This window comes from Panicum virgatum, chromosome 5N (genome assembly GCF_016808335.1).
Source record: "Panicum virgatum strain AP13 chromosome 5N, P.virgatum_v5, whole genome shotgun sequence".
NCBI classification, from domain to species: domain Eukaryota; kingdom Viridiplantae; phylum Streptophyta; class Magnoliopsida; order Poales; family Poaceae; genus Panicum; species Panicum virgatum.
Window position 1 is genome coordinate 56474705 of NC_053149.1, and position 24164 is coordinate 56498868.

Here is a 24164-nt window from a genome sequence, read left to right on the forward strand (position 1 = left end):
GGGAAAAATTATAGGCTGAAGTACCATATGAGCAATACTAGTAAGAAAATCAATATCCAATCTGTACGGTGGACAAAATACATGCTCTCTTATTATTTTGACCCGTCAGAGGTCATTATACATTAGGTAAATGACGTCAACTCTATTTAAAAAATAACTAAGCAACATTTACGTTAAATTAAACATTTGTGTATTTTCATGTTCTTAGAAACTGTAAGATTATCTTGATATAGGTAGACTGTTCCCAAAGGGGCAGGAATATGGAAACCATAACAGGGAGGACATTGAATGGGTCAAGAAACTTTTATCACTGCCAAAAAAAAGCATACTCCCTCCGTTCCACATTATAAGTCATTCTAAAAATCTTGAAGAGTCAAATCATCTCAAAGTTTGACTACAATTATAAAGAAAAATACAAAGATTTACGACATCAAATAGATATACTATAAAAATATATCTAACAAAGAATCTAATGATACTTAATTGGTATCGTAAATGTTATTATAGTTATTATCTTGTTGTATAAATTTGATCAAACTTGAAAACTTTTGATCCTCCAAGATTCTTGAAATGACTTATAATTTGAACGAAGGGAGTACAACCGAACAGAACAGTATGAATAAAGACAGTCATATTTGCATTTTCACTCCGGGCAGTCGGTGACCAAACTGGTCAGGTGTACATATCTGGCTAGCCTTACACTACAGCTAATAGTTGGCTAAATTAACAACTAACACGAACTAAAAAAAACATTTACTACTGTACATGCTACTCTATAATCGGGAACAATGAGCCGCGCAACAACGGTCAGGGTAAGGCTGAGTCGCATTCAGAACTAGACCGCACATAGGAGCTGCTACACTGAGCTAGCTAGACCAAAAGAATACGCCGACAGGACTCGGCACAAAATGGCTCCAAACCGCGCGAAAAGATTCCTAGGATACAGTACGCCCATAGCATACTGATGCTAGGTAGAGATTCTTGGACCATTTCTCCTGCAACGAAACAGTACCGTTTATCAGAACCAAGAGAGAGTTGCAATTACTGAATGAGATACAAGAGGCTCATTAACCTTAACGTGTTGACTAGGAAACGCAGACGTCCTCAATGTCTCTTGGGTTTCATCAGTAGGCCGTCTCCTTGGCACACTTAAAACAAATGCAGCCTGATCCCAAGTTGCAGCAGTCGCGGTTATCCGGTAACCATAGCCCCACCTCTTATGAATTCCCTCACTGGGATACAAGAAGTCCAGTTCAACAACCTGGAAATTAATTGCATACAAACCAAGAGATCAATATAAAAAATTCAAACCCAAGTGTAAAAAATAAATGCAGAGGGACAGGTGGAGTGAAAAAGAACTGCTACCTGCTCAGAAAAACCTGCATTACGAGACATGACAACTGCCCATCTACTTCCAGCAGTTGCCATGGAAGTAACATAGAAACCATCTCGCCATTTCTTGTTTATCCATTTGTAGGGAAAAGTATCACTAACTTTGTAAGACTGTTGAGTATACGTTGTGCCTGGGTAAATTTACCGAGTAGTTAAAAGAATATTTCTGGAGTAAGAAAGGGGCTTTACTACTGCAGGCTTTAGCTACTTTACCTTTAGACATCACTACCAGGGAGCTGCCATTGTTTGCTCCAGCAAGTGCAGTTATATAGTAGTTCCTCTCCCACTGGTCCATTATCCATTCCTTCGTATAAAAAAAATCAACCATTAGATTTAGCAATTTAGAGAACACTTTACCTAGTAACTCTACCTGATAAACAAAGTGGTTACTTTGTAAAAGTTTCAAGCTAGAATGAAACAAGGTGTAGGTCACTCACTTTGTGAAGGAAATGCGGTGTAAGCTCATAAACTTGAGAACTGAATCCAGTGCCAGCATCCATGATTAGAGCCCAGAGATTGGAGCAAGATGTTATGCAACTGATAAAGAGGCCATCTTCATTCCCTTTTTCAATATGCTGTACAAGCCTTGAATCTGCAACATTGTAATGGTACCTGCAATACCCAGAGTGATTGAGTGAATATGCTACATTAGTTTTGCTGATCCACTAAGACACATGATAGTGTTAGCCATTAAATAAACTTAGGGCGTTGTACGAGTCTACCTTTGTTTCATAGGCCGCCTAGCATTATAAACACTTATCCACTGTGTTGCGGGCATTCCCATCCTGATCTTCTTCTTTGGTTGTTCATCTGCCTCTTCCTCTATCAATAAACGCCCTCTCTTTTGGCCAACTTGATGTATAAGCTTTAGAGAGTTCCAAGGGAGATTAGATGCAACCGAAGTAATGTGTTTTGAAATGCCAGATTGCAAAACATGAACTTACCTTCTGAGCACCATCAGTGTTAAGTGGCCTGATATCTGGGTTTGGGCCCACTACACTATCAAAAAGCGACACATACTTTGCATAGTTGGGTTCCTCGTCAAACTTCAAGTTGACCACATACTCTACAAACTCCCTGAAGGGTTGTGGGCAGAAGCAACAGAGAGATTCTGGAGATGTGGCCATTTTCTTCTTGCAGACAAGGAAGCCTTTGTTTTCACCCTGGAGATGCAAAAGAAAAATCAGGTACACATGTACATCGCTCAAATCAATACAACTGGACTGGACGGCCCACAGTTTACCTGATAACCTTGCCAAGGTAGACGTCCTCGTAGAAGAAAGACTAGTGTATATGCTAGAGATTCTAAATCATCTCTCCTGCTACCTGTTCTCCCAAGATGTGCATGAACACTAGCATAGCGAACTGTTCCCCTGAAATAGCAGCAATAACATAGTAATAAGACTGCTGCATCCCTTCAGTTGATCCAGCTGTAAGTAAAAGTAAATATGAGAGGCAAAACCGCAAAAGCACCACAGAATTACTTGTCACTGATAGCACGTTTAATTTTGTATCTGAAAAGAGACTAAGTGAATGATTCCATGTCCAGTGACTACAAGGTTATTTACAGGCATGCAAATCAGGACCTTTTAGCCACTAGCGAATGGGATAGGTGAATTTGTTGTGGCAATGCTGTTGAAGAAGAGTAAAAACTATAGTGATTCTATAAGGCTAAGGAAACATGCACAAATCCATGCACAGAGAAAATACCAAATGGGAATATAATAATGGTTGGCTGAAACAAGTGTGGTCATTTTTCTGATGTAATGGCTAGATCCAGGATTTTTGGGAGACAGCAAACCATCACTGGACAGGAAATGTGACGGGATAATCGACATCATCATTCAAGAGCAAGGGTCAATGTAAGGCATGCTTATCATAATTAATAAAGGCTTCATATTGTCACCTGAAAACATCAGGTCGTTGATCGTAGTCAACATGGAGTCCTGTCGCACTGTCCTTCCACTTCGTAGCTGCCATCAGAAGATCAAAGAATAAGAAATTATTCCCACTCCTTAATCTGTCGTCTACATACATAACAGCTCAATTCACATCATTGTCAAGCTGTTGGTTGATCAATAACAAGAAAATTAACTTACCTAATCCAAGATCAACAAGGAAGAGTTTTTTTTCTTCAGGTGTCCCTGCAGTCCCTAGCAAGAAATTTTCTGGTTTGACATCCCCATGAACATACCTGAAATTGCAAACATTTTTATTTTTAAACTTTGGCAGAAGAAGAAACAAATTAATGAAGAATAAGATGCTATGAGGAAAGAATAATTAGTGGTGCCGACCCTTTTGAATGCATTTTCTCAAGTATGGAGATAGCTTCAATAGCGATGCAAGCAACCATCTCAACTGACATTCTGCGTAACAAAGAAATGATATTATAGGTAAACTAAAAGCCAACACAATATTTTGACTCAAAAACTATGACTCACGTGTGAGAGTTATTATTCCAAACATCCCATAGACTGGGTCCAAGCATATCCATAACCTGCACTTTTAAGACCAAGTTAACTAGCATCTCAAAATAATCAGAAAGAAAGAAGTTAATACTCTAACAATCCAAACTAAGTTCCATACCATAACATAGAACTCCCCTTGGCGTCCTTTGTAGTGGACTCGAGGAACCCCATGAATGCCACCAACGGCACTAAACATGCAATAACCATGAAAGCTGATCAGCTACCTGTGCCTTAAGCAAATCCCAGAAAAACTTGCACCTCACACCCAGAACATAAGATCATAGACCCACTTACTTGTAGACTGCCCACTCATAAGGAGGGGCATAGTTACATCCTTTACTGGTCCTATGCTCAAACTTCAATGCCACCTAGGATAGAAAAGATGACAATTAAATCCCAGTGCTAAGACAACCCCAAGATTCCAGATTCCCAAATCAATTGGTAAAAAGGAAAATCCCCTATTACCTCAACTGCACCAGGACCAGTAGCTGACATGCGGTGGCCAACATATACTTGGCCAAAACCTCCTTTCCCAAGCTTTCTGTCCACTCTATACTTTGGTGAATTGCCCACCTGGACCTGTATTTATAGAGCACACAGGCAAGGATTAAACCGAAATCATTTGGAAATCAAACAATTGAAAGCAAAGTACAAGGTAACGCCTTTGGGCAGGAAAAGCATCGAACAGATTGCCCACACCAACGGACGCTTTACCAGCTGAACCAAAAATTCATTTCTCGGAATCATCTAAGGAGTACCATATCAGAGCTCAACAGAATCCGCAGCATGCATAATTAAAAACCGTAGACACAGCTCACCGTGTCAGGGACAGGAGGGCCGCCCTCGTCATCGGCTACCAGCTTGTCGGCGCTGCGCCCCCCGCTGTCCGGGTCACCCATCCCACGCTCCCCCTCGTCTCCGTCGCCGCCGCCTTCCCCCGCGACGACCTCCGCGGGCCTGATCTCCTCCCGCTCCCTCTCTTCCGTTCTTGCGGCGGCCCTCGTCGCCCTCCGCCTCGTGTCTGCTGGCGGTGGCACCGGTGCCGGTGCTGCCGCCTCCGGAGCTCCCGCCGCCGCCGCCGGACTCCCCTGCGCCTCTCGGGCCCTCCGCGCCGCGCTACGCAGCACAGGCATCCTCAGCCATGGAGCCCCAGGGGCCCGCCGCCGCCACCACCTCCTGAGATTCCGCCGCCGATCTCGTGGAGAAGCTCTGAAGCTGAGGAGGGGGGAGACCGACGCTGCGGCGCGCGGTGGCTGGCACCGCGACCGGGACGCTGGCTAGGGTTCGGGTTGGTGTGGGGGGCAGATGTGTGATGTGGTGGGGATGGGGAATGTGGAGGCGGAGGCAGGCGGTGGTGCTGCTGCTGGAGACACGAGAGAGGGAGAGGGAGGGGAGCCGGGAGGCCCGGGACCGGGAGCGAGTTCGTTATGCGGAAGGAAAGGATTTGCCACCGCTGCGCGTGCGACCGCGTGTGGGACAGTCATTTGCTCCGACGACGCCAGAGGCTACACCTCCTGTTTTCACCGTCACATGAGAACCCACGGCAGTTCGACGCCAACGCGTAATAGTAACGACTGTCACAACATCTTACCTACTCATTGATATATTGTTGTCAGGAAATAGAAATAGAGTGATCGATTATTTTCTTCACGAACATTAATGATTGTCTTGGTTGGAACTTGGTATTTCACTATTGTAGATAGAAGGTGCTCGAAGTCCATCGTAACACAGCTTGTTCGGCTGGGCTGCAACCGCTGGCTGGCTGGCTGGATGTAGCGTGAGCTCGTTGCCTAGCTTCACCAGCAGCTTCCCCAGCCAATTCTAGGCAGCCGAACAGGCTGACAGTAGCCATGAGATATGAAATTAGAAGAGGTAAACCATAAATGCAAATTGTATAGTTTTAATATATGCCCAACATTGCCGAGTACAAGTTTTAATTGATCATCATAATATCATGAACAACAAAGAGATCTAAAAACTATTTAGTGTGTAATACATGTTTGAGTACAAGTAAAACGACAATAGATTGCAAGTTTTGACTATCTATTACATATCTATAACATCGCAACGACAAATAGTGTGTCCGACTTTATGTTTGCATGTCACACGTGACTATGAAACTCACAAGGATATTTTATGTAACGACCCAAATATAATTATCATGTTAAGCATTGCATCATGAGCTTTTGTTAAGCATTCATAAAGATTTTGTGCTTAATTTGAATGCATCTAAATTTAATTTTGAATTATTAATGTATTTTGAACTCATGCTTTGGGAAGCAACTTGCATTTTCATTATATGACTTGTGTTGGGAATTATTTTGATAAAATACTACTTTCAAAAACTTTAATTTATGTGATTTTTCCCAGATTTTAGGAAACCATCTTGAAGCCAAACAGCTTAGCCGAAAACCTAGAAATAGCATTCCGGGAAGAATTTTCATTTCAAATCTACAATAGTTTTTCTACCAATTCCAAACAAAATGGGTTTGCTCTTGATTTCTAGTATCAACACAAAAATTGGTGGAATTTTTGGAGATCGGAAGATCAATTTTGAAGATTGGAGAAAAGAAAGAAGTTTTCTCATATTAACTTCTCGGTCCGGACTATCCGAAACCGACGCCCGGAGTATCCGGGTATTGCAAGTTAAATATGTGTCAAACACATATTACATGACTGCCACATGCCCCCACGGGCCCCACACGTCAGCCCGAGCTCCATAACACCAGGACACCCTGCCCTCTCTCTCACCCTCATTCATTCAGCACACCTCTCTCTCTACCCCAAGCCATGGAGGGGCTCTCACCTCTCCCCCACCATTAAGCACCTCCACCTCGCCAGAGCTTCACCGGAGGACGCCGGAGATCGACGCCGGCGAGCTGCTCCACCTCGGCTTCATCTTCTTCCTTGGAGCTTGGAGCTTCCCCAAGCTCTTCCTCCATCATCCTCAAGTTTCAAGCAAGGAGAACGAGCTCGAGCTGCACCAAGCCCTCACCACCATCTTCAAGACCTTGCAAGCGTTGCACTCGCCACCGGTAAGTCCATCCTCTCCCCCGTTCCATCCCCATTGCCCTAGGTTGAAGCCGTTAGAGCACCTTCACCATTAATGACCTAGAGCTCTCAAATCCTAATGCATGTTGGATTTAGCTCTCAAAATAGACTCTCCACATTCCTACGAACCTTTAGAAACAAACTCCACCCCAAACCAAGGTCGGAATCACCGGGAATGGACGTTTCAAGGTTCATACGTCGAGCTGCCGGAAAGTCCGGAATTACTGTAGAAAAATCCGGGAGGTACGAACTATCCGGGGCTGAAACGCGGACTATCCGGGGTTGACTGTCTGGAGTGTCCGGGAATCCCTATAATATGGCCCTTTGATAGTCATTTAATCCCACTGCTTTTAATTATACTTGATCCCCATATATATTATGTATTTAGCCTCTTTTATCATGGTTTTGCACTAATAAATTATGCTTCTCATATCATATACATCTCATAGCAATCATTCGTGGCATCTTTTCTAACTCATCATAAGCATATGCATTGGCATCCTTTCTAATTCATGTATTTTCTACTTTCTTAGGGGATGACGTTCCGGAGTGTCGCGGTTGCGGAGTACCAAGGCAGACACCTATGTATCTCAAACCTTACTTTTGAATCTTGATTTGCTATTATAAATTATTACTTGTGCATGGGCTTAACTCTATCTAGTTCATGTGATTTGTGTAGAACTCACTTGGCATGTTTTCCCTTTTACCTCTAGAACAACTTATACTAGGTAAAGTATGTATGCTTAGACTTCTCGAATTAATTTGCTTAGTCATGCTTAGCTTGGGGTAGAAGTCGAGAGATGGCAAGGTCACCATCACTCGTGAGCTATAGGGTGTTTGCTTAAAAATACTTGAGTAGATGAGAAAGATTAAAACATGAGCAAGATATGAATGATGGATCGAGACTTGAGCAAGTGTGGTAGGGCCATCTTGGAAGTGGAATCCAAATGGTTTAGACTTGTTTGAGTTGGTTAAGGACCGACGCGTCATCGCTTTGATACTTGAGCATTTTTTCGTACAAGCCACATGCTTTATAATGGGATGGTAAGCTCAGTACCATACGCACACCCTTCACTGAGTGGATTCGGCGCGATTTGTGATGGGGTGTAGTCGGCGGTTCCGTTGCACCTGTCCATCCTGGCCGTTCGTCTCAGCGTTGGGGATGGATATGCGAACGGTTGACACGTGAATCATTGCTTACGGATCGACGGGTCGTATAGCCTATGGTCTCGTGTCGTGTGGGAAAAGTTGTACACCCCTGCAGGGTTCATAATCTATTGCAATAGCCGCGCTCTTGGACATTGAGCACGCTCTTGTACTTTGACTTTAACGTAGAGTTTCGTGAAGGGCTTATGGAAGATTAAGCTCATGATTACATGATCACTTTACTTGTGCAAATTGTATTGGTGCTTGATATAGAATTATTAGATGCCATGTCTTTTGCTTATTCACTTGACAACTATGCTCGCATTTTTATATATCAATGTTAAAACTTGACTAGCCTCTTGCATCCACCAAATATATAGTATTATGGATAAATTCTACAAGTACGAAATATACTTACGGTGCTGCCGTTAAGTTGTTTCGCAGGTTCTCTCCTAAGGAGTGACCGCCACGTTCATCCTGCCGGAGCCGGCAAAGTGGATGGACGATGGAACTCGCTCAAAGCTTATGCAAGTGGTGTCTTATGGGCAAGGACATCACTATTGCTACCTAATACTCTCTAAATATCCACTGTGTTTAGGCTCTGAATCTTAAGAAAAACATGGTAGGTTATCCACCTAGACCTATGATACATCTTAGGTGTAAAAAAACTCTTTAATTGCTAAAAACCCTCATATATAGTTGCTTATGTTTAGTTAAAGTCATGAGCTTTGTAAGATAAATAAGACTTGTAATGAAAAGTTTAAAATTTTGCTCTCATATGTATCCTTGTGATGGTTGCTATGACGTGAACAAACGGTATGCGAGTTGATCCTAGGCGTTGCTTAAGGCGCATACCGGGGACTACCGGGATTATCTCGCTTAAATTGAGATTGATCAATGGATGATAACCTGATTTAATCGGGATAATTTGAGCGGTTCCTCACATTTTAAATCCATTAAGTGCATACTAGATGTTTGAATACAAACAACAACATACAAAAAAAAGCAATGAAAATCGATGATATTTTACAACTCCTACATGCATCCGAATAATGAATAGTCTAGATCTAGATACAGTAGTATATCTTGCGATATCTCAAATATAACCACATAACCATACATAACAACACGACCATAATTATTAACACCTCACCCCAAAATTTAGAAGGATTGCACCTTCAGTAAAAGCAAAGATAAAGAAAACCGGTGTCGACCGTGGTCCAAATTAGCAGAGGCGAAATGTCTACAGGCTACCGCTTCGTGGTAAACTCACGTGTACACACAGCAGATACGAACGAATTCTTTTTTTTTTCTTCCATACCGCCTGTTTCCCGTGCGGTGTCTGGTGGTGCTGCTGGGACTGGGGAGTTCCCAAATTTTGGACTAGCTGCCTGACATAACCGCAGCGACCCGCGCGGGGCGCGGCGGATGGTTTCCGCCTCGGCACATTCATTTTCTTTTTTGCGCGCTGCTTCGCGCGGTTCGCGCTCCCGCCGAAGGACGCGCGCGATGGCGCGGCGCGGGACGCGGATGGGCTCCCGGACTTTTGCATTTGGGAATTGGGAGCGCGAAGTGGAAAAGGGCAGGCACCAGGAAGCTAACGGCGGGACTGCCGTCCCGTGCCTAGAGGCTAGAGCAGCTACGACGACGAGTCGACGACCGTCTGGCCGGCTGGCCCTGGTCGTCCAAACCACCTCCACCCACGTCGTCTCCTCCGAACGCCGTCTCCTCGGTCCTCACATGCCACCTCGCTACCCGACGCGGTGCCGGTGCGCGGCCTCCGGGACCAGCCGGAAGGGACGCGTGCCCAACGCCCTCCTACCAACCGGTACAGTGGAGCATGTACCCCAGCAATGCACAGCGCGGCACATCCCCTGGCTGGCCCTGCGATTTGAATCGCGCTGCTTGACGCACTGCACACCGAGAGCTTGCAAATAATGCACCGGTATTCTTCAGACACAAGGCTCATTCAGAGTACAGGAACTCCAGCATGGTCTGCGAGTGAAGTGTCCGCTTTCAAAACAGGGACTGATTGCATTGCATCGAGGAAAGAAACCCTCCAGATTTCAGAATGGTCAACAGTTTGCTCGAGAGTACAGGAATTGGCTCAAGTGGGTTGGGTGGTATATTATGTCAAGGTGTGATACAAGCTGGTACATACTCTTTCAGAATCCCCAATGTTAAAAGTGTAAAAGAATGGATTATATTGCCCATGGCCAATACTACTACTTTACAAAAGATGGAAAAGGGGTAGAAAATTAAAAGAATGAAATGTTGGGGGGTTAATACCGCATCCAAGTCCAACCAGGGAAACTCAAGCGTGTGGAGCTAGAATCAGGGAGGATTGCCTGGATCGGCAGGAAGGAGGAAGTGCACATAGCTCAGAGCCTATGGCAGGTTAGCATTGGCCAGATCCCCCATGCCGGATGTTCCTTCTCTGGATGCAAAGTCCTGCGACATTCAGAAACATTGTGACCAACAAAATTCAGTTAGAGGTTAACATGCACATTATTACATTAATATAGCCCAAAACACCCAGGATGAGAATATGCGACAGCATGGTTGAGTACCTGAAGGCGGTGCAGCAAGTGCATCAAGAACAAATGCACAAACACCTGGTGCAGGCATAACAGATTTAGTCAGTAAGCAGTCTTAATTTGATTAAAGGGCAAACACATATGAAACTGAAGTTGTGCTGTTCTTGCCAGATAGAATAGCAGGCTGACTCGAGCAACAGGATGTCGCCACAAAAATCTTGTTGCACGGACAGCCCCTGTATCTAGAAGCTTCGCAGCCTTTTGTAGCTGGAACAAAGAATATGCATAGAAATAGATGTGAATATTGATGGCTCATTCCCCATCAATTTAAAAGGGTGTAGACCTTCCAATTTACACTGGTTATATCTACCTGCTGATTTGCTGTTGCCATGTGGCGATGATGAAGAGGAAGAGGCCTACAATACCCATAGTTAATTGTCTAATATTGCTTGAATTCGCAAATATATGCAAACATTTAATACTGCATATCCTCAATTCTCATGAAATACAAGAATGATAACAGAAAACGCAACTTTCATGCATTGTAAAAAGCGCAACAGTTAACATACTCTAATGCCTTGATATCAGTATCTTCTTCCCACGACGATGCTGATCTACGAGTTGATTTGCTCCTTTCTGCTTCGATCTATCAAATGGTGGGCATTCATAATGGCAACAATATAAGAATTTCAGTAAAATGGTCTGGCAAAACAGCAACAGCAGGAGCATAAATTATCAACCTGCACTTCATGGAATTGTTTCAATGATTTCTCCAGTTGGAACTCCAATGCAGCCTTTTCACTGGCCATGGATTCCAATTGTGTTTGTTTGTGGTACTGGAAAAAGGATGCATGCAGAATCAAGTTACTTCTCAATTGTTGAAAGCCAAGGATATATAGAAGAAACAGACAGGCTGATTGCATACCAGCAAGTCAGTTAGCTCACGATATCTCTTCTCTAGCTCAACATGCTCCTATAGCAAGAAACGTCCACAAAAGTAAGTGCTAGAATGGTATGGTAGTAGCAAACGATTATTAGCTTAATAAGATATTTAATAACCAAAATCTGAATGACTTGGTTAGGGCCCAGCAAAGTAATAACTATTTCACCTGTCTAGAATAATGCTCTGCATCTCTTCTCATTCCAGCCATTTCAACTCTCATCTTCTGCAACTCAGCCTGCATCATGAAAATTTGCAATGCATAAATACAAAACAATATCCATAGCAAATTGATTAGCATATCAATGTTTATGTTAAATAAAGTTTGAGAATTCTAGCTGAATGAAATACTGAATCTTTTTAGTTAGCTTATGAAATTACTGTCACCTCCAAGGATGATATCTTTGTCTCTGCATCTCGTTGGCTTTGGCGTGCACGCTCAACTTCTTCCTGCCATGCTTGCATCTGTTTTCACAAAAGTAAAAGATACAAACACCATGTCATATCATTTTTTTTTCTTTCCAAAGCAATATACATGCATGCAAGCAGGGGTTACTTTTAGAAACACTAGAAACCTGATCTTAAGACCTTGTGTAAACAAGAGGCATTCCACATCAAAGGCATGATGTACAAACAATTTTAAGTCCTGAAAGAATAAGATGATTCTTTATTTTCACCTGAAGAACTTGATTAGCTTCTTCTGAAGGCTTTTTCTGCGCACGGCGATTACGAGCTTCCATTTCCTGAAGTTCTTGTTGCAACGAAGCACATTCAACCTGAAATAACCAGAATATCATTAGTAACTAGGATAATGGAACAGCTATGACGTCAAAGTGTCATATACAAAACACAAAATGGAACAAAATTTACCTCAAGCACAGACACCTTGTGCTCCAATTCCAGTGCTCTTGATGAGCTTTGGTCAGCAGCTCTCTGGATGACAAAAGACGAGTTAAGATCAGTATTAGAGGATCGCCAATTATATTAAAAATTAGCTAGAAGCACTAAAACTGAGATCTGCATGCAACATTGGAAGTAGGATATGCATAACAATTAGGAAATACTGAATAGGAGCATTGAAGTTGATCAGTTACATGAATTTTACCAAGATTACGCCTCTTATTGTACTCATGTTGATGCTTCAAGTATAAACCTCTGAAATCTAAATTTGAATTTATGTTTCCAACGTTCAAATAGCTATGAGGATCCAAGTGTTAATATTGCATAAGAAAACAAAGCATAATAGCACCTGAACAGGACAGCATGCCAAGAATTTTAATCTTACAAGTTCTTGAAGATTAACAGAACCAGGATGACCTTTCGTTGTTATATTGTGAATAAATATGGCACGAAACCTTAACAAGAACCAAACATTTGCTTAGCACCAAGGTGCTACTATCCGATAGTATCTGAATAGTTGGCTCCATAACTCTCGCATCCTTGCAACAAAGATCATAAGGATAGTTGTACCTCGTAAAATTACCTGGATTCTAGCAAGAGCATTTGATGCCTCAACAGCTCGATGTTCTAATTCTACTTCTCTCTCGACAGCAGCCTGTATTGTAACAGAAAGTGATTAGAATATAACACAAGTAACAATGGCGAATATGAAGTGCTGGAAAGACTGAACATGGACAAATTACCATTTTTGTGGCATTATGTGCAATGCGCTCTTCTTCAGCCCTACGCTCTGCAGTAGCAAGTTCCTCCCGTAAAGCCTAATTTAAACAGTGTGTTTGGAGGTTATGTATCTGATCAGCATCATGGGGACTGTGACAGAAACCATCTTTGCCTTACTAACCTGGATGACCCTGGTTTCAGTAAGTTCACGATTCCTCTTGAGACCATCCATATCTTCCTGGTTCAACAGACAGCATGGTTATATTAAAAAAATTATATTTTTTAAGATTAATATCTATCTTTTAAATGATATTAATTTTTACTAATTGAGGATTAAAATAAAAAATGCTCATAGCTACTCATACAGCTATATTGCTTCAGAAGTGAGAATGTAGCAAGCAGCGTCACATAATGAAAAAGTGGCATTATTTTCGAACTAGTAAAAAGTTTCCAATGACACCAGATATAAATCATAATCGATACACATTTCAGAATCAAGCAATAGTAGTGTAGAAGACCATTCCAGGTTTATAGCTCCTCTACTCAATTAGGGTACGGTACGGGCACTCGACTTGGGTTTTTATCTGGACTGTACGTGTGCCAACATGTCAAAGCAACCATATTATCAGGACAAGAATATCAAATCTGAGAGACGGCACCCTCTTTACCAGCACATGTCAACCAATAAAAAATATTAAAGCCACAAGTAAATGAAGTGTTGAAATGTATTTACAGAAGCATGTACCACTCATCATAGGATGACAAGCTACTATCTAGTTTCCTTAGGCCTTAGTACACTCGCAATATTATGCTTATAGAAGAAATAATGAAAAGAGACTAATGTAAGATGAAACCTCTAAAGAAGCTAGCTTTTCTTCTGAAGCTGCTGCTCTTTTCTTCCAAGAGTCCAATGATTTAACAAGAGATTCAATCTCTGCGTTTTTTGCAGTCAAAGCATCAACCATATTCGACTCAGCTCTTGAACCTTCTACTCTGGACATTGATAATTCTTGCTGTAGTTGCTTTATGTGAACCTCATATGAGCTAGACTTCTCTCTCTGGCATGTTGTATAACATTGATGTATATTAGAAGAAAAGAATCAGCATGCAATTGGTTGGAGATAAATAGAAAAAAATCAGAATAAAGTGTGCGGGCAATTGGACCTCTTGAACAAGAAGTTCCTCCAGCTGTGCGTTTTCAGACTTATACTCCTGGAGGCGGGATGAAAGTCCAGCACAAACCTATTGGTAGGTTGAAAACAAACAAACAACTTAACACAGATCTAGCCAACATAGATTACATAGTGAGGCAACTGAGCTTATGCTGATCCTTACCCGAGCTAACCTAGCTTCTTTTGATTGCCCAGTCTTAACAGCACTTTTTAACAATCCTTGAGCCTGCCAATGATAAACAGAACAAAATGTATTGTGGGAAAGGAACAAGTGAACATATTCACATATCAATCAGAACATTTTGGTCACTGTGATTCTGATGCTGCAACGTACCTCCTCAAGTTGGTCTTGTTCTTTGGCCGAAACTGAATCCGATTTCTGTCCTTGTTGATTTTCTATGCTTTCTGGTGAATCTGAAACATTCTCTTTCTTTGATTCTTGCAGTTTGACAGTACCTTCTGTATTTGACAACTCAGACATATTCCTGTCCTGGATAACAGCCACAGCTGAGTCTCTCCCCTCCAAATTAACCACTGGACCAGTCTCAGCAGTCTGGTTACTACTGCTTGACTCACTTTTTTCATCTGGAACTGAAGAAGAGCTCTCGACAGCGATCTCTGAATTTCTGGAACGTGCAACAGCATCCACAGTGGGAGCTGCATCCTCAGAGTTTATCTTCATCGGCTGGACTTCAACCACATTATCAGCAACAGTCCCAGCCCCATTAGTCTTAAGATCATCAGTAGCGTTCTCTCCTTTCTCCAATGTATTCTCATTATTCATTACCTTAACATCAACTGGAGCAATTTCAGGTTCACTAGCACTGGTATCAACACTTGCTGAATCTGCTGGTGCTGAAGGCCTGATCTTCTCAATCTTCATCCGCTCTCGTGGCGGTTGCCTACTTTTCCTTTCCCTCTGAGCACTTGTCTTATTACCACCATCAGCAGGCGTGAGCTTCAATGGACCCTGCAATACAAATTTACAGCAAAGCCTGAACAGTGAGTCCAATGTTGTAATGTGTAAAGAAACAAGCTATGCTCAAGAAGGATATTAAGTAGCGACCTTCTCCCTCGGTTTTCCCTTCTTCCCATCCACTTCTTGGCTATTTGATCCTTCACAAACAAACATTAGACGAATACAGATTAGACCACCCGCCAAATGGCTAAACGTGCACCGTATAAACCAAGAAGGCACGCTACCTGAAGGTTGAGAGGTAGACTGCTCATCCGACAACTCAGTTGCCACAATCTTGGCCCTCCGGTCGACGACTTCGAGCAAGTCTATTGCAAATGAACACAACTTTTAAATTCCATTGCAAACATTTACAGCGTAATCAAGCAGGCAATGAGACAGTGATGGGTTCAGTTGGTTGAAATTGGGCACACCAGAATGATCAAACAGAGCACACTAATAAAGCCAAATCGTAAGGAGCTAATCCTAGTCTTACAAATTAATCAGTGTTGGGATAGTACGAGAGTTGTGGGATGGGGGAGGGGGACGGCAGATCTTCGCCGGCGAGGAGGGGTGGATCTGGGTGCGCGGCGAGAGAGGGCATGAGAGGTCGAGGGGGTGCGTACCTTCGGCGACCTTGAGCCAGGAGGCCATGGCGGGAGGGAGTTGGCGGGTAGCCCGCTGGTGGCGCAGTGTGACGGCGAGCGAGCTCGATGAATTGGCCGGTGTGAGATCTCCGGCCGCGGCAGTGGGGTTCTAAGGTGTCGCCATGGTTGGTAGCGTGGCGGGGTAAGGTTCGCCCGGACCAACCGGTCAGTTCTATTAGTAATAAGTAACATTCTACCATGACCTAAATATACAAGCCCGTCTAGCTCAGTCGGTAGAGCGCAAGGCTCTTAACCTTGTGGTCGTGGGTTCGAGCCCCACGGTGGGCGTTCGATTTTTTTTTCTCGTTAGCGTACTCTTTTCATCTTCTGCCTTCTCTTACTTTGGCTTGCTGATTCTCCTTTTTGTGAGTGCGAACGAGTATACTTCAAAAATTATTGAACCCCTGTTAACCCGTACAATCACGGAGGAGAATGTAAAAAAAGCGTTACCGAGCGTACTGTATAGAAGCATGGGCCTGCTTTATCCTTTGTCATCTTGATCGTAAATTGTAACATTATAATGGTCAAGCTTTTGCTCAGTGTAATATGAACCTCATTTGTAAACTCGAATCTGATTTTATTTTTGGCAGATGTTAACGCTGCTAGGTTTCGAGCCCAAGAGCTGGTGGAGCAATCCAGAGCCGCATATGCGAGAGCGATCAGTGGCATCACAAGACCCACTCCCGGTCCAAGAGGAGTTCGCCCCCCATGCCGCTTGTCTTCGTCTCCGACGACTCCCGCAGTAGGATACGGCCTCCCCCAACCCACTGCCGCCATCATCTCGGCTGCCCCCCCCCCCCCCCCCCCCCCCCCCCCCCCCCCCTATCGCGAGGTAGAAAACGAACAGCACCGGAGCGGCTCAAGTGCAGTGATCGTGGATCTCCTTCTACGGCGAAACGCAATGCACCTACGCACATGACTCCTAACATTAGCGAAGAGCTGAAACAGCTTCAGCCTGACAACCAACTTCAAGATCTGCCCTGACAAGACAAGGAGATTGTCTGTGGGCTTCTTGATATGTGTCAGGTTCACATGGACTAAGAGGGCCGTATTCCTCCTCTCTTTTTTTACGGAGAATGGACTATGCATTAGTGAGCTAGTCGATGTAAAAATTTATTAGAAAGGAAAAAAGTTATATTTACCTCCGTTAAATATAGGTCGAGTTACGTTTCCACTCTGAACTCGAAAATCGGGTATTTTGGATCCTCAGACTCGTGATATCGGACAAATGACTTCCTTGAGTGGTTTCTCTTAGTTGTTTTCCTTTTCCTTTTATATTTATTTTGTATAAATCTTTGAGAAATTGTAGTAAATAACAAAAAATATATAATAGAACATGGACTTCACATGAGTAGATCTATGCAGTGAACATATGATATGATATAATTTAGTAATTTTTTACTTTTAGATATATATTTTCTATAATTAATTTGTATCTACATTTTTCTTGGCTTGATTATGGTGAAATTTTTATGGTAGTCTAATCATTATATGATTAAGTTGTAGTAAAAATTTCATGCTCAATAGATTACGTATGCCTGAGTTATAGATTCAAGAGTTAATACTATATCAGACTTTACATGATTCAATAAGCATGAAAGTTTCACTACAGTTCAAGAATATAATTATTAGCCCAACATAAAATTTTACCATAATTGGACTACATAGATATACTCATGTGGTGTCCAACAACATTGGATTTTCTATTTTATGATTTTTACTTGATTTACTATAATTTCTCGAAGATTTATCTAAAACAAATATAAAAGAAAAGAAAGAAAACCACTTAAGTAGGCCATTTGTTCAGTATCGCGAGTCTGAGGAGCCAAAATACCCAATTTTCAAGTTCAGAGTGGAAATATAAACTCATGCCACAGTTTAGGAAGGTAAATAGGATTTTTTTTTTCAGTTACAAATACATTCCCACTAATAGGAACAATCAGACCAATGATTGACCCCCCAAGCTTTTTTCCTCCAGCAAAGGGAAAGCAGGTGCGCGTCTCCTGAATTCCTCTTTGCTACCGCGCGCAGCCTCGCTGCCGCTGGAGCAGAACGCTCACGCATGCATGCAGCACACGCAGGAAACAACCAAGAAAGCAAACGGCGCACAAAATGAAAAATGCTGTCGTGGCGACGCTGGGTGACCGCCGCGGGCGCCAACATGAGTGAAAGATGCCATCGGCAGGCTGTTTCAGAGATCACGATGTGCATATATACCGCCAACCCCCGTAGCAGCCGTGCGACACCATCCATATCTAACACGATCATCAGATAGCAAGCAGCTCTACGGCCAAGGCGACAACCATGGCGGCCGCGGCCCGTCTCCTCACGCTCTGCGCCGCTCCTAGTACATGCCCACTCCTCTCCTCCCCTCGCTCCCGGCAGACCAACTCCGTGCCGGCAACGGCAACGGCACGGCGCAACCCCGCACGCCCCGTGAAGGCGACCACGCGGCCGCAGGAGGCCGCAGCAGCACGAGACGGCGGCACGGAGCTCTCCGCGTGGGCCAGCGTCCGGCAGGAGCGGTGGGAGGGCGAGCTGCCCGTCGAAGGACGCCTCCCTGACTGGCTGGTACGGTACAACTCCCACTCCGCCGGTAACAACGCCTTCTCGATTCGTTCGCGTGCTTACACCTAAGCCCACCCTGCTGCCGTTCATGTGTGCGCGGCAGAGCGGCACGTACCTGAGGAACGGGCCGGGGGCTGTGGGACGTGGGCGGCGGCGGCGGCGCGTTCCACCACCTGTTCGACGGCTACGCCACGCTCGTCCGCGTCTCCTTCCGGCAGGGCCGCGCCACGGGCGCGCACCGGCAGATCGAGTCGGACGCGTACGTGTCCGCCGTGGCGAGAGGCGCCCCCGTCCTGCGCGAGTTCTCGCAGTGCCCCAAGCCCGGGAGCCTGCTGGACCGCGTGGGCAACGCCGTCGGGATCCTCAGCGGCGCGGCGCTCACGGACAACCCCAACAGCGCCGTGCTGCCGCTCGGGGACGGCCGGGTGCTGTGCCTCACCGAGACCACCAAGAGCTCCGTCCTGGTCGACCCGGAGACGCTCGCCACGGTCGGCAAGCTCAGGTACGCCGACGGCCTCGGCGGCACGATGATGATGATCCAGTCCGCGCACCCGATCATGACCGAGTCCGAGCTCCTGACGGTGCTCCCCGATCTCGCCCGCCCGGGCCACCTCGTCGTCCGGATGGCGGCCGGGAGCGACGAGAGGGAGGTGATTGGCAGAGTGGACTGCCGCGGGGGGCCGACCCCGGGGTGGATGCACTCGTTCGCCGTCACGGAGAACTACGTCGTCGTGCCGGAGATGCCGCTCCGGTACTCGGCCAGCAGCCTGATCAAGTGCGAGCCCGCCCCGTACTACGCCTTCGAGTGGCTCCCGGCGTCCGGCAGCTACATGCACGTCATGTGCAGGTCCACCGGGAAGACGGTAAGCTAGCTAGCTCGTGCCTTGAAGTATAGGTGGCGAGCGTCGAGGTGCCGCCGTTCCTGGCGATCCATTACATCAACGCGTACGAAGAGAGAGGCGAGGACGACGGCCCGGCTGCCGCGGTCGTCGTAGACTGCTGCGAGCACTACGGCGATCCCGCCATCATCGAGACGCTTGTCCTCCACAGGCTGAGATCGTTCAGGGACCAGGACGTGCTGCCAGACGCCAGGTACCACACGATGTACATACACATATGGTTGTCACATTGTGGCAGCCGATGCGTCAACACCTCCTGCCTTCTCGAGAGTAACAGTTTCCTGACGACGATGTGCCGCGCGCCGCCGGCAGGGTGGGTCGGTTCAGGATACCGCTGGACGGCAGCCCGTTCGGCGAGCTCGACACGACGCTGGACCCGGAGGAGCACGGCCGGGGAATCAACATGTGCAGCATCAACCCCGCCTACCTCGGCAAGAGGTACCGGTACGCCTACGCCTGCCGTGCCCGCCGGCCGTGCAACTTCCCCAACACCCTAACTGTTGGGGGCGCCACCTTCGGCCATCGACCGAAGGCCCGCGCGCAATTTGAATGCAACGACAAGGTCTTCTGCCGGCTCGGCAAGCCGAGCAGTCGAAGGGCCTCAAGCTTCGGGCGAAGAGTGACGAAGACCAAGGTGCCTACGGCGAAGACCGAGGCGCCAAAGGCGAAGACGAAGATAAGCGAATAGTGGCGAAGACCAAGGCGCATACGGCAAAGACCGAGGCGACAAAGGCGAAGGCAAAGATAAGCGAAGAGAGGCGAAGACCAAGGCGCCTACGGCGAAGACCAGGGCGCAGATTGCGAAGTTGAAGACCAGCAAAGGAAGGCATCGGAGAGTAAGCGCTTCGGAAGCCGCGAAGGGAATCTTGTTCACCAAATGGTGATGAGCGAGTCTGGGCCCAATGGGCTGTAATGGGCCCAATAGTCAGAAGAGGTTCGGATGTAATTTACCAAAGGATGTAAAAATACGGTTGTACCCCGGAAATATTTTGGGAATATAGTTGTTAGGGGGCATTATTGTGTAATAACGGAGGGTGGTAGGTGAACCGTCACCTATAAATACCGACCCCTGTATATTGATGGGGGGATTGGAAGACAGAGAGAATCCTTCTTACTGTGCGAAGCCCTGTTTCTGAATTGGAGTTGTTCTCTTCGACTGGTGCGCTCTTACCTCACTGTTGTGGTGTTTGTCCATTTTGGAGGCACTCTCCACCAACAGTTTGGCGCCCACCCGTCGGTTCGACACACCACGCCACACCACATGGCGGCGAAGAATAAGGGAGACGCTACTACCACTTCGACAGACACGACAACGACGACGACACCTCTGCAAGACGAAGCTGCCGCCGGGCAAGAGCCCGCAACCGGCAACGAAGACATCACCGTCGAAGACATCGCAGAAGGACAACACGAAGTCGATCTGCTGGACCTTGGCATCTCTGCCTAAGACATCGCTGCAATGCGAAGGGTTGATGCTCGCCTCGAAGAGGCGCGAAGAGCCAAGAGACAAGTTCTTCAGGAAGAAACTACGGAGCCTCAAATTATCACGAGGGCGAAGGGGAAGGAAATAATGTTGACTGAAGCAGAAAGGCAAGAGCAGTACAACAAGCTGCAAGAAAAAGAGCTCTGCTGCAAGGCGTTGCAAGAGAAGATCAGAGCACAACGACTGCTGCTCGAAAAAATGCAGGCACTGCAGCCGCCGCAGCCACTGCCGAAGGGCACGGTCGCAACGAACCCACCAGGACATGCACCATCAAGGGTCCGAACAAGGACTATACCAATCGAAGAGATCTCTGACCAGTCTGAGCCAGAGGAGGAAGGATATTATCGAAGGGGCCACCCGCGAAGAACGCCATTGTCCAAAGAGCTGGAAGATACAATGGCCTCATCGTCTCAACCCAGCAGTACTGCCTCAGTTTGACGGTGAGTCAGACCCCGAAGAGTTCCTCCTGAAGTGCCACCATAGAGATAGCCGGAGGAGGCACAACATGCAAGGCGAAGGCACTTGTCCTCGCGCTGCGAGGACTGGCCCAGTGATGGTATGCAAACATACCCCCAGGAAGCATTCTATCATGGAACCAGCTTCGTTCCCAGTTGCGCTCAAGTTTTCGAGCCGTCAGGCCCGACGAAGTCACATCCTGCGACTTCCATAACTTGAAGCAAGGAAGCATGACTTTATAGGAGTACCTTCAGAGTTTGATAAAGCTTCGCGCAAGAGGGCCAGATGTCACCGACCAGAGCATTATTGACTCAGTAGTCAATGGGATCAGCCTCGGCCCATGCGGGGAGTACTTAACCCGACGAAGGCCGAAGACAGTTACCAAATTGTTCGAGATAATGCAAGAATATTGCATATCCTACCATGCGAAGAGGCAGAAACTCGAAGAAATGAATGAGAAGAGGAAGTCAAGGAACAGCGAGAGGTCGCACTAGAAGCCATGGCATTCCGACCAGTCGAAGCAGAAAACTGTCAATAGCGTCTCCGAGGAGGAGTCACGCGAAACCAGGCACCACAAGAACAAGAGTGGCAGAGATCACCGCGAAGATAGATCTAGCCGTGAAGATAGATCTAGCCGCGAAGACAGGTCCAACCATGATAACAGGTCCAACCGCGAAGACAGATACAATCGCGAAGACCGCTACCAGAAAGGCCGAAGAGAAAAGGGGGGCCGAAGGGAAAAACCACCATTTTGCTATTTCCATGGCAAGGACCAAGGTCATTGGACCAATGAATGCCCAATCGCAATTGAAACGAAGGCAGAGCTCGAACGCAAAAATACACAGTCAGCAAAACCAGTAAATTACACTTCGCAACCACCGCATCAAGTTCCCCTTCCACCCACCACTTGGACCCCAACACCAAATTGGCCAGTATCATACCCAGTCTACAACTACAACCCATCATACACACCTCCAACGTCATTGCCTTCGCAACAATCCATGCCACCACCTTCGCACCAGCCGATGCCGATGCTACCCGCTCCGCAGTACGCCAACACATGGTCAAGGAGCTCCACGCCTTTACCCCCACCACCGAAGCTCAAGCCAGGACAGATACCGGAAAGAGCAGGCGACGGACCCTCTGGCAGCATGGTTAACATCATCAACGCCATCTCCGGAGGATCCAATGAACCGGTGCATGAGACGAAGAGGCAGCGCAAAGAATACTCCAGAACTGTCTCTCATGTGAGCGAAGGCAAATGCTTCCGAACTCCGTGGTCGCATGTCCCGATAACCTTCACATAGGTAGATCTTCGGCTGCAACACTACCCTCACAATGATCCCCTTGTCATCAGAGCCAACATTGGCAAGAATTCAGTACACTTCGCTGGGAATGATGTCGGAAGGATCTTGGTTGACAATGGCAGCTCCGCAGACATTCTAGTATGGCAGTGCTTCGTCAAGATGGGGTTCACAGAGCAAGCTCTGAAGAAATTGCAGTACCCTCTCATTGGCTTCGGAGGCAAGAGAATCGAGGCCCTCGGCAAGATAGAGCTCAACGTCACGTTCAGCGAAGGGGTCACACAAAGAACAGAAACAATAACCTTCGATGTGGTGGACATCAACTATCCCTACAATGCCATCTTCGGCCGCAACACGCTGGTGAAGTTTGCAGCTGTAATCCATCAACCGTATCTATGCATGAAGATACCTTCGGCAGGGGGAGTCGTGACCGTCTACGGCAATCAAGAAGAAGCGCGTTGGTGCGAAGATAATGCGTACAGCACCAACAAGACTGTGCATGCCATTGAGGCGTCCTTAGAGGACACAAAAACATTTGTTGCTGAGGACATGCGAAGAGACCATAAAAACGAAGGGGTCTCACCAGCAGAACATACAAAGAAGGTACCGTTATGCGAAGATGTGCCTGATCGTATGGTGATCATCGACAATGAGCTCGAGGAGCACGAAGAGGCAAGACTCATATAGTTTCTGAGGAACAATCAAGACGTCTTCGCATGGTCTTCGTCGGACCTGCGAGGATTCAGTCGAGAAGTCATTGAGCATACGCTTACAGTCAACCCAAAGGCAAAACCGATAAAGCAGGGGCAGAGGTCAATGTCCGAAGAAAGGAAGAAAGCAGCACATGGTGAGGTGCAGAAGTTGCTAGACGCAGGCGTCATTCGTGAGGTGCAATACCCAGAGTGGTTGGCAAATATTATCATGGTACCGAAGAAGAATGGGAAATATAGAATGTGCATCGACTTCACCAACCTTAACAAGGCTTGTTCGAAGGATGAATAACCTTTGCCTCGCATCGACACATTGGTCGATGCGGCGGCTGGCTCAGAAATGCTGAGCATGCTGGATTGCTTCTCCGGCTATCACCAGATTTTCATGAATAAGGGGGACGAAGAGAAAACCAGGTTTACCACTCCCTTCGGGACATACTGTTACATCAGGATGCCAAAAGGCCTTCGCAACGCAGGCTGTACATTTAACAGAATGATCAAGAAGGTGCTCGGGAGTCAGCTAGACAGAAACATCTCCGCATATGTGGATGACGTGGTCATTCGAAGTAGGAAGACGGAAGATCGCATACAAGATCTTCGTGAAACATTTGCAAACTTTCGCCGGCACGGACTAAAGCTAAACCTTGAAAAATGTGCCTTCAGTGTTCGAAGAGGCAAGCTGTTGGGTTGTATGATCACTTAAAGGGGTTTAGAGGCGAACCCTGAGAAGATCGAGGCAATCAGGCGGATGAAGCCGCCAACCACAAATAAAGGGGTCCAAAAGTTGACAGGTCGATTGGCTTCGCTGAACAGATT

The 24164-nt window shown here is 46.1% G+C and overlaps 2 protein-coding genes, 1 non-coding gene and 1 pseudogene across 3 annotated transcripts; 2 read left to right on the top strand and 2 right to left on the bottom strand.

Moving 5' to 3' along the window:
• Window positions 1-562: 562 nt before the first annotated feature.
• Window positions 563-5261, bottom strand: LOC120673322 (casein kinase 1-like protein HD16). Its single transcript, XM_039954104.1, has 16 exons — window positions 4679-5261; window positions 4326-4439; window positions 4155-4228; window positions 3979-4048; window positions 3834-3889; window positions 3687-3758; window positions 3492-3586; window positions 3299-3365; window positions 2636-2765; window positions 2337-2555; window positions 2115-2257; window positions 1830-2004; window positions 1606-1696; window positions 1366-1523; window positions 1073-1261; window positions 563-995 (listed from the first exon to the last, which is right to left on the bottom strand). The coding sequence occupies exons 1-16, from the start codon at window positions 4991-4993 to the stop codon at window positions 936-938; spliced, it is 2028 nt and encodes a 675-aa protein (XP_039810038.1). The 5' UTR covers window positions 4994-5261; the 3' UTR covers window positions 563-935.
• A 4890-nt stretch (window positions 5262-10151) lies between these two features.
• Window positions 10152-16074, bottom strand: LOC120673642 (golgin-84-like). The gene is made up of 21 exons (XM_039954589.1): window positions 15908-16074; window positions 15530-15610; window positions 15393-15442; window positions 14661-15296; window positions 14490-14552; window positions 14319-14396; window positions 14009-14212; window positions 13336-13392; window positions 13178-13252; window positions 13018-13089; window positions 12405-12467; window positions 12212-12310; window positions 11922-11999; window positions 11704-11772; window positions 11520-11567; window positions 11335-11430; window positions 11164-11240; window positions 10965-11010; window positions 10763-10861; window positions 10628-10672; window positions 10152-10508 (listed from the first exon to the last, which is right to left on the bottom strand). The coding sequence occupies exons 1-21, from the start codon at window positions 15933-15935 to the stop codon at window positions 10446-10448; spliced, it is 2127 nt and encodes a 708-aa protein (XP_039810523.1). The 5' UTR covers window positions 15936-16074; the 3' UTR covers window positions 10152-10445.
• Window positions 16075-16143: 69 nt separating this feature from the next.
• On the top strand, window positions 16144-16216 carry TRNAK-CUU. The gene has a single exon. It is a non-coding gene; the product is annotated as a tRNA-Lys (tRNA).
• Window positions 16217-18166: 1950 nt separating this feature from the next.
• Window positions 18167-20518, top strand: LOC120676261 (annotated as a pseudogene).
• The last annotated feature ends 3646 nt before the right edge of the window (window positions 20519-24164 follow it).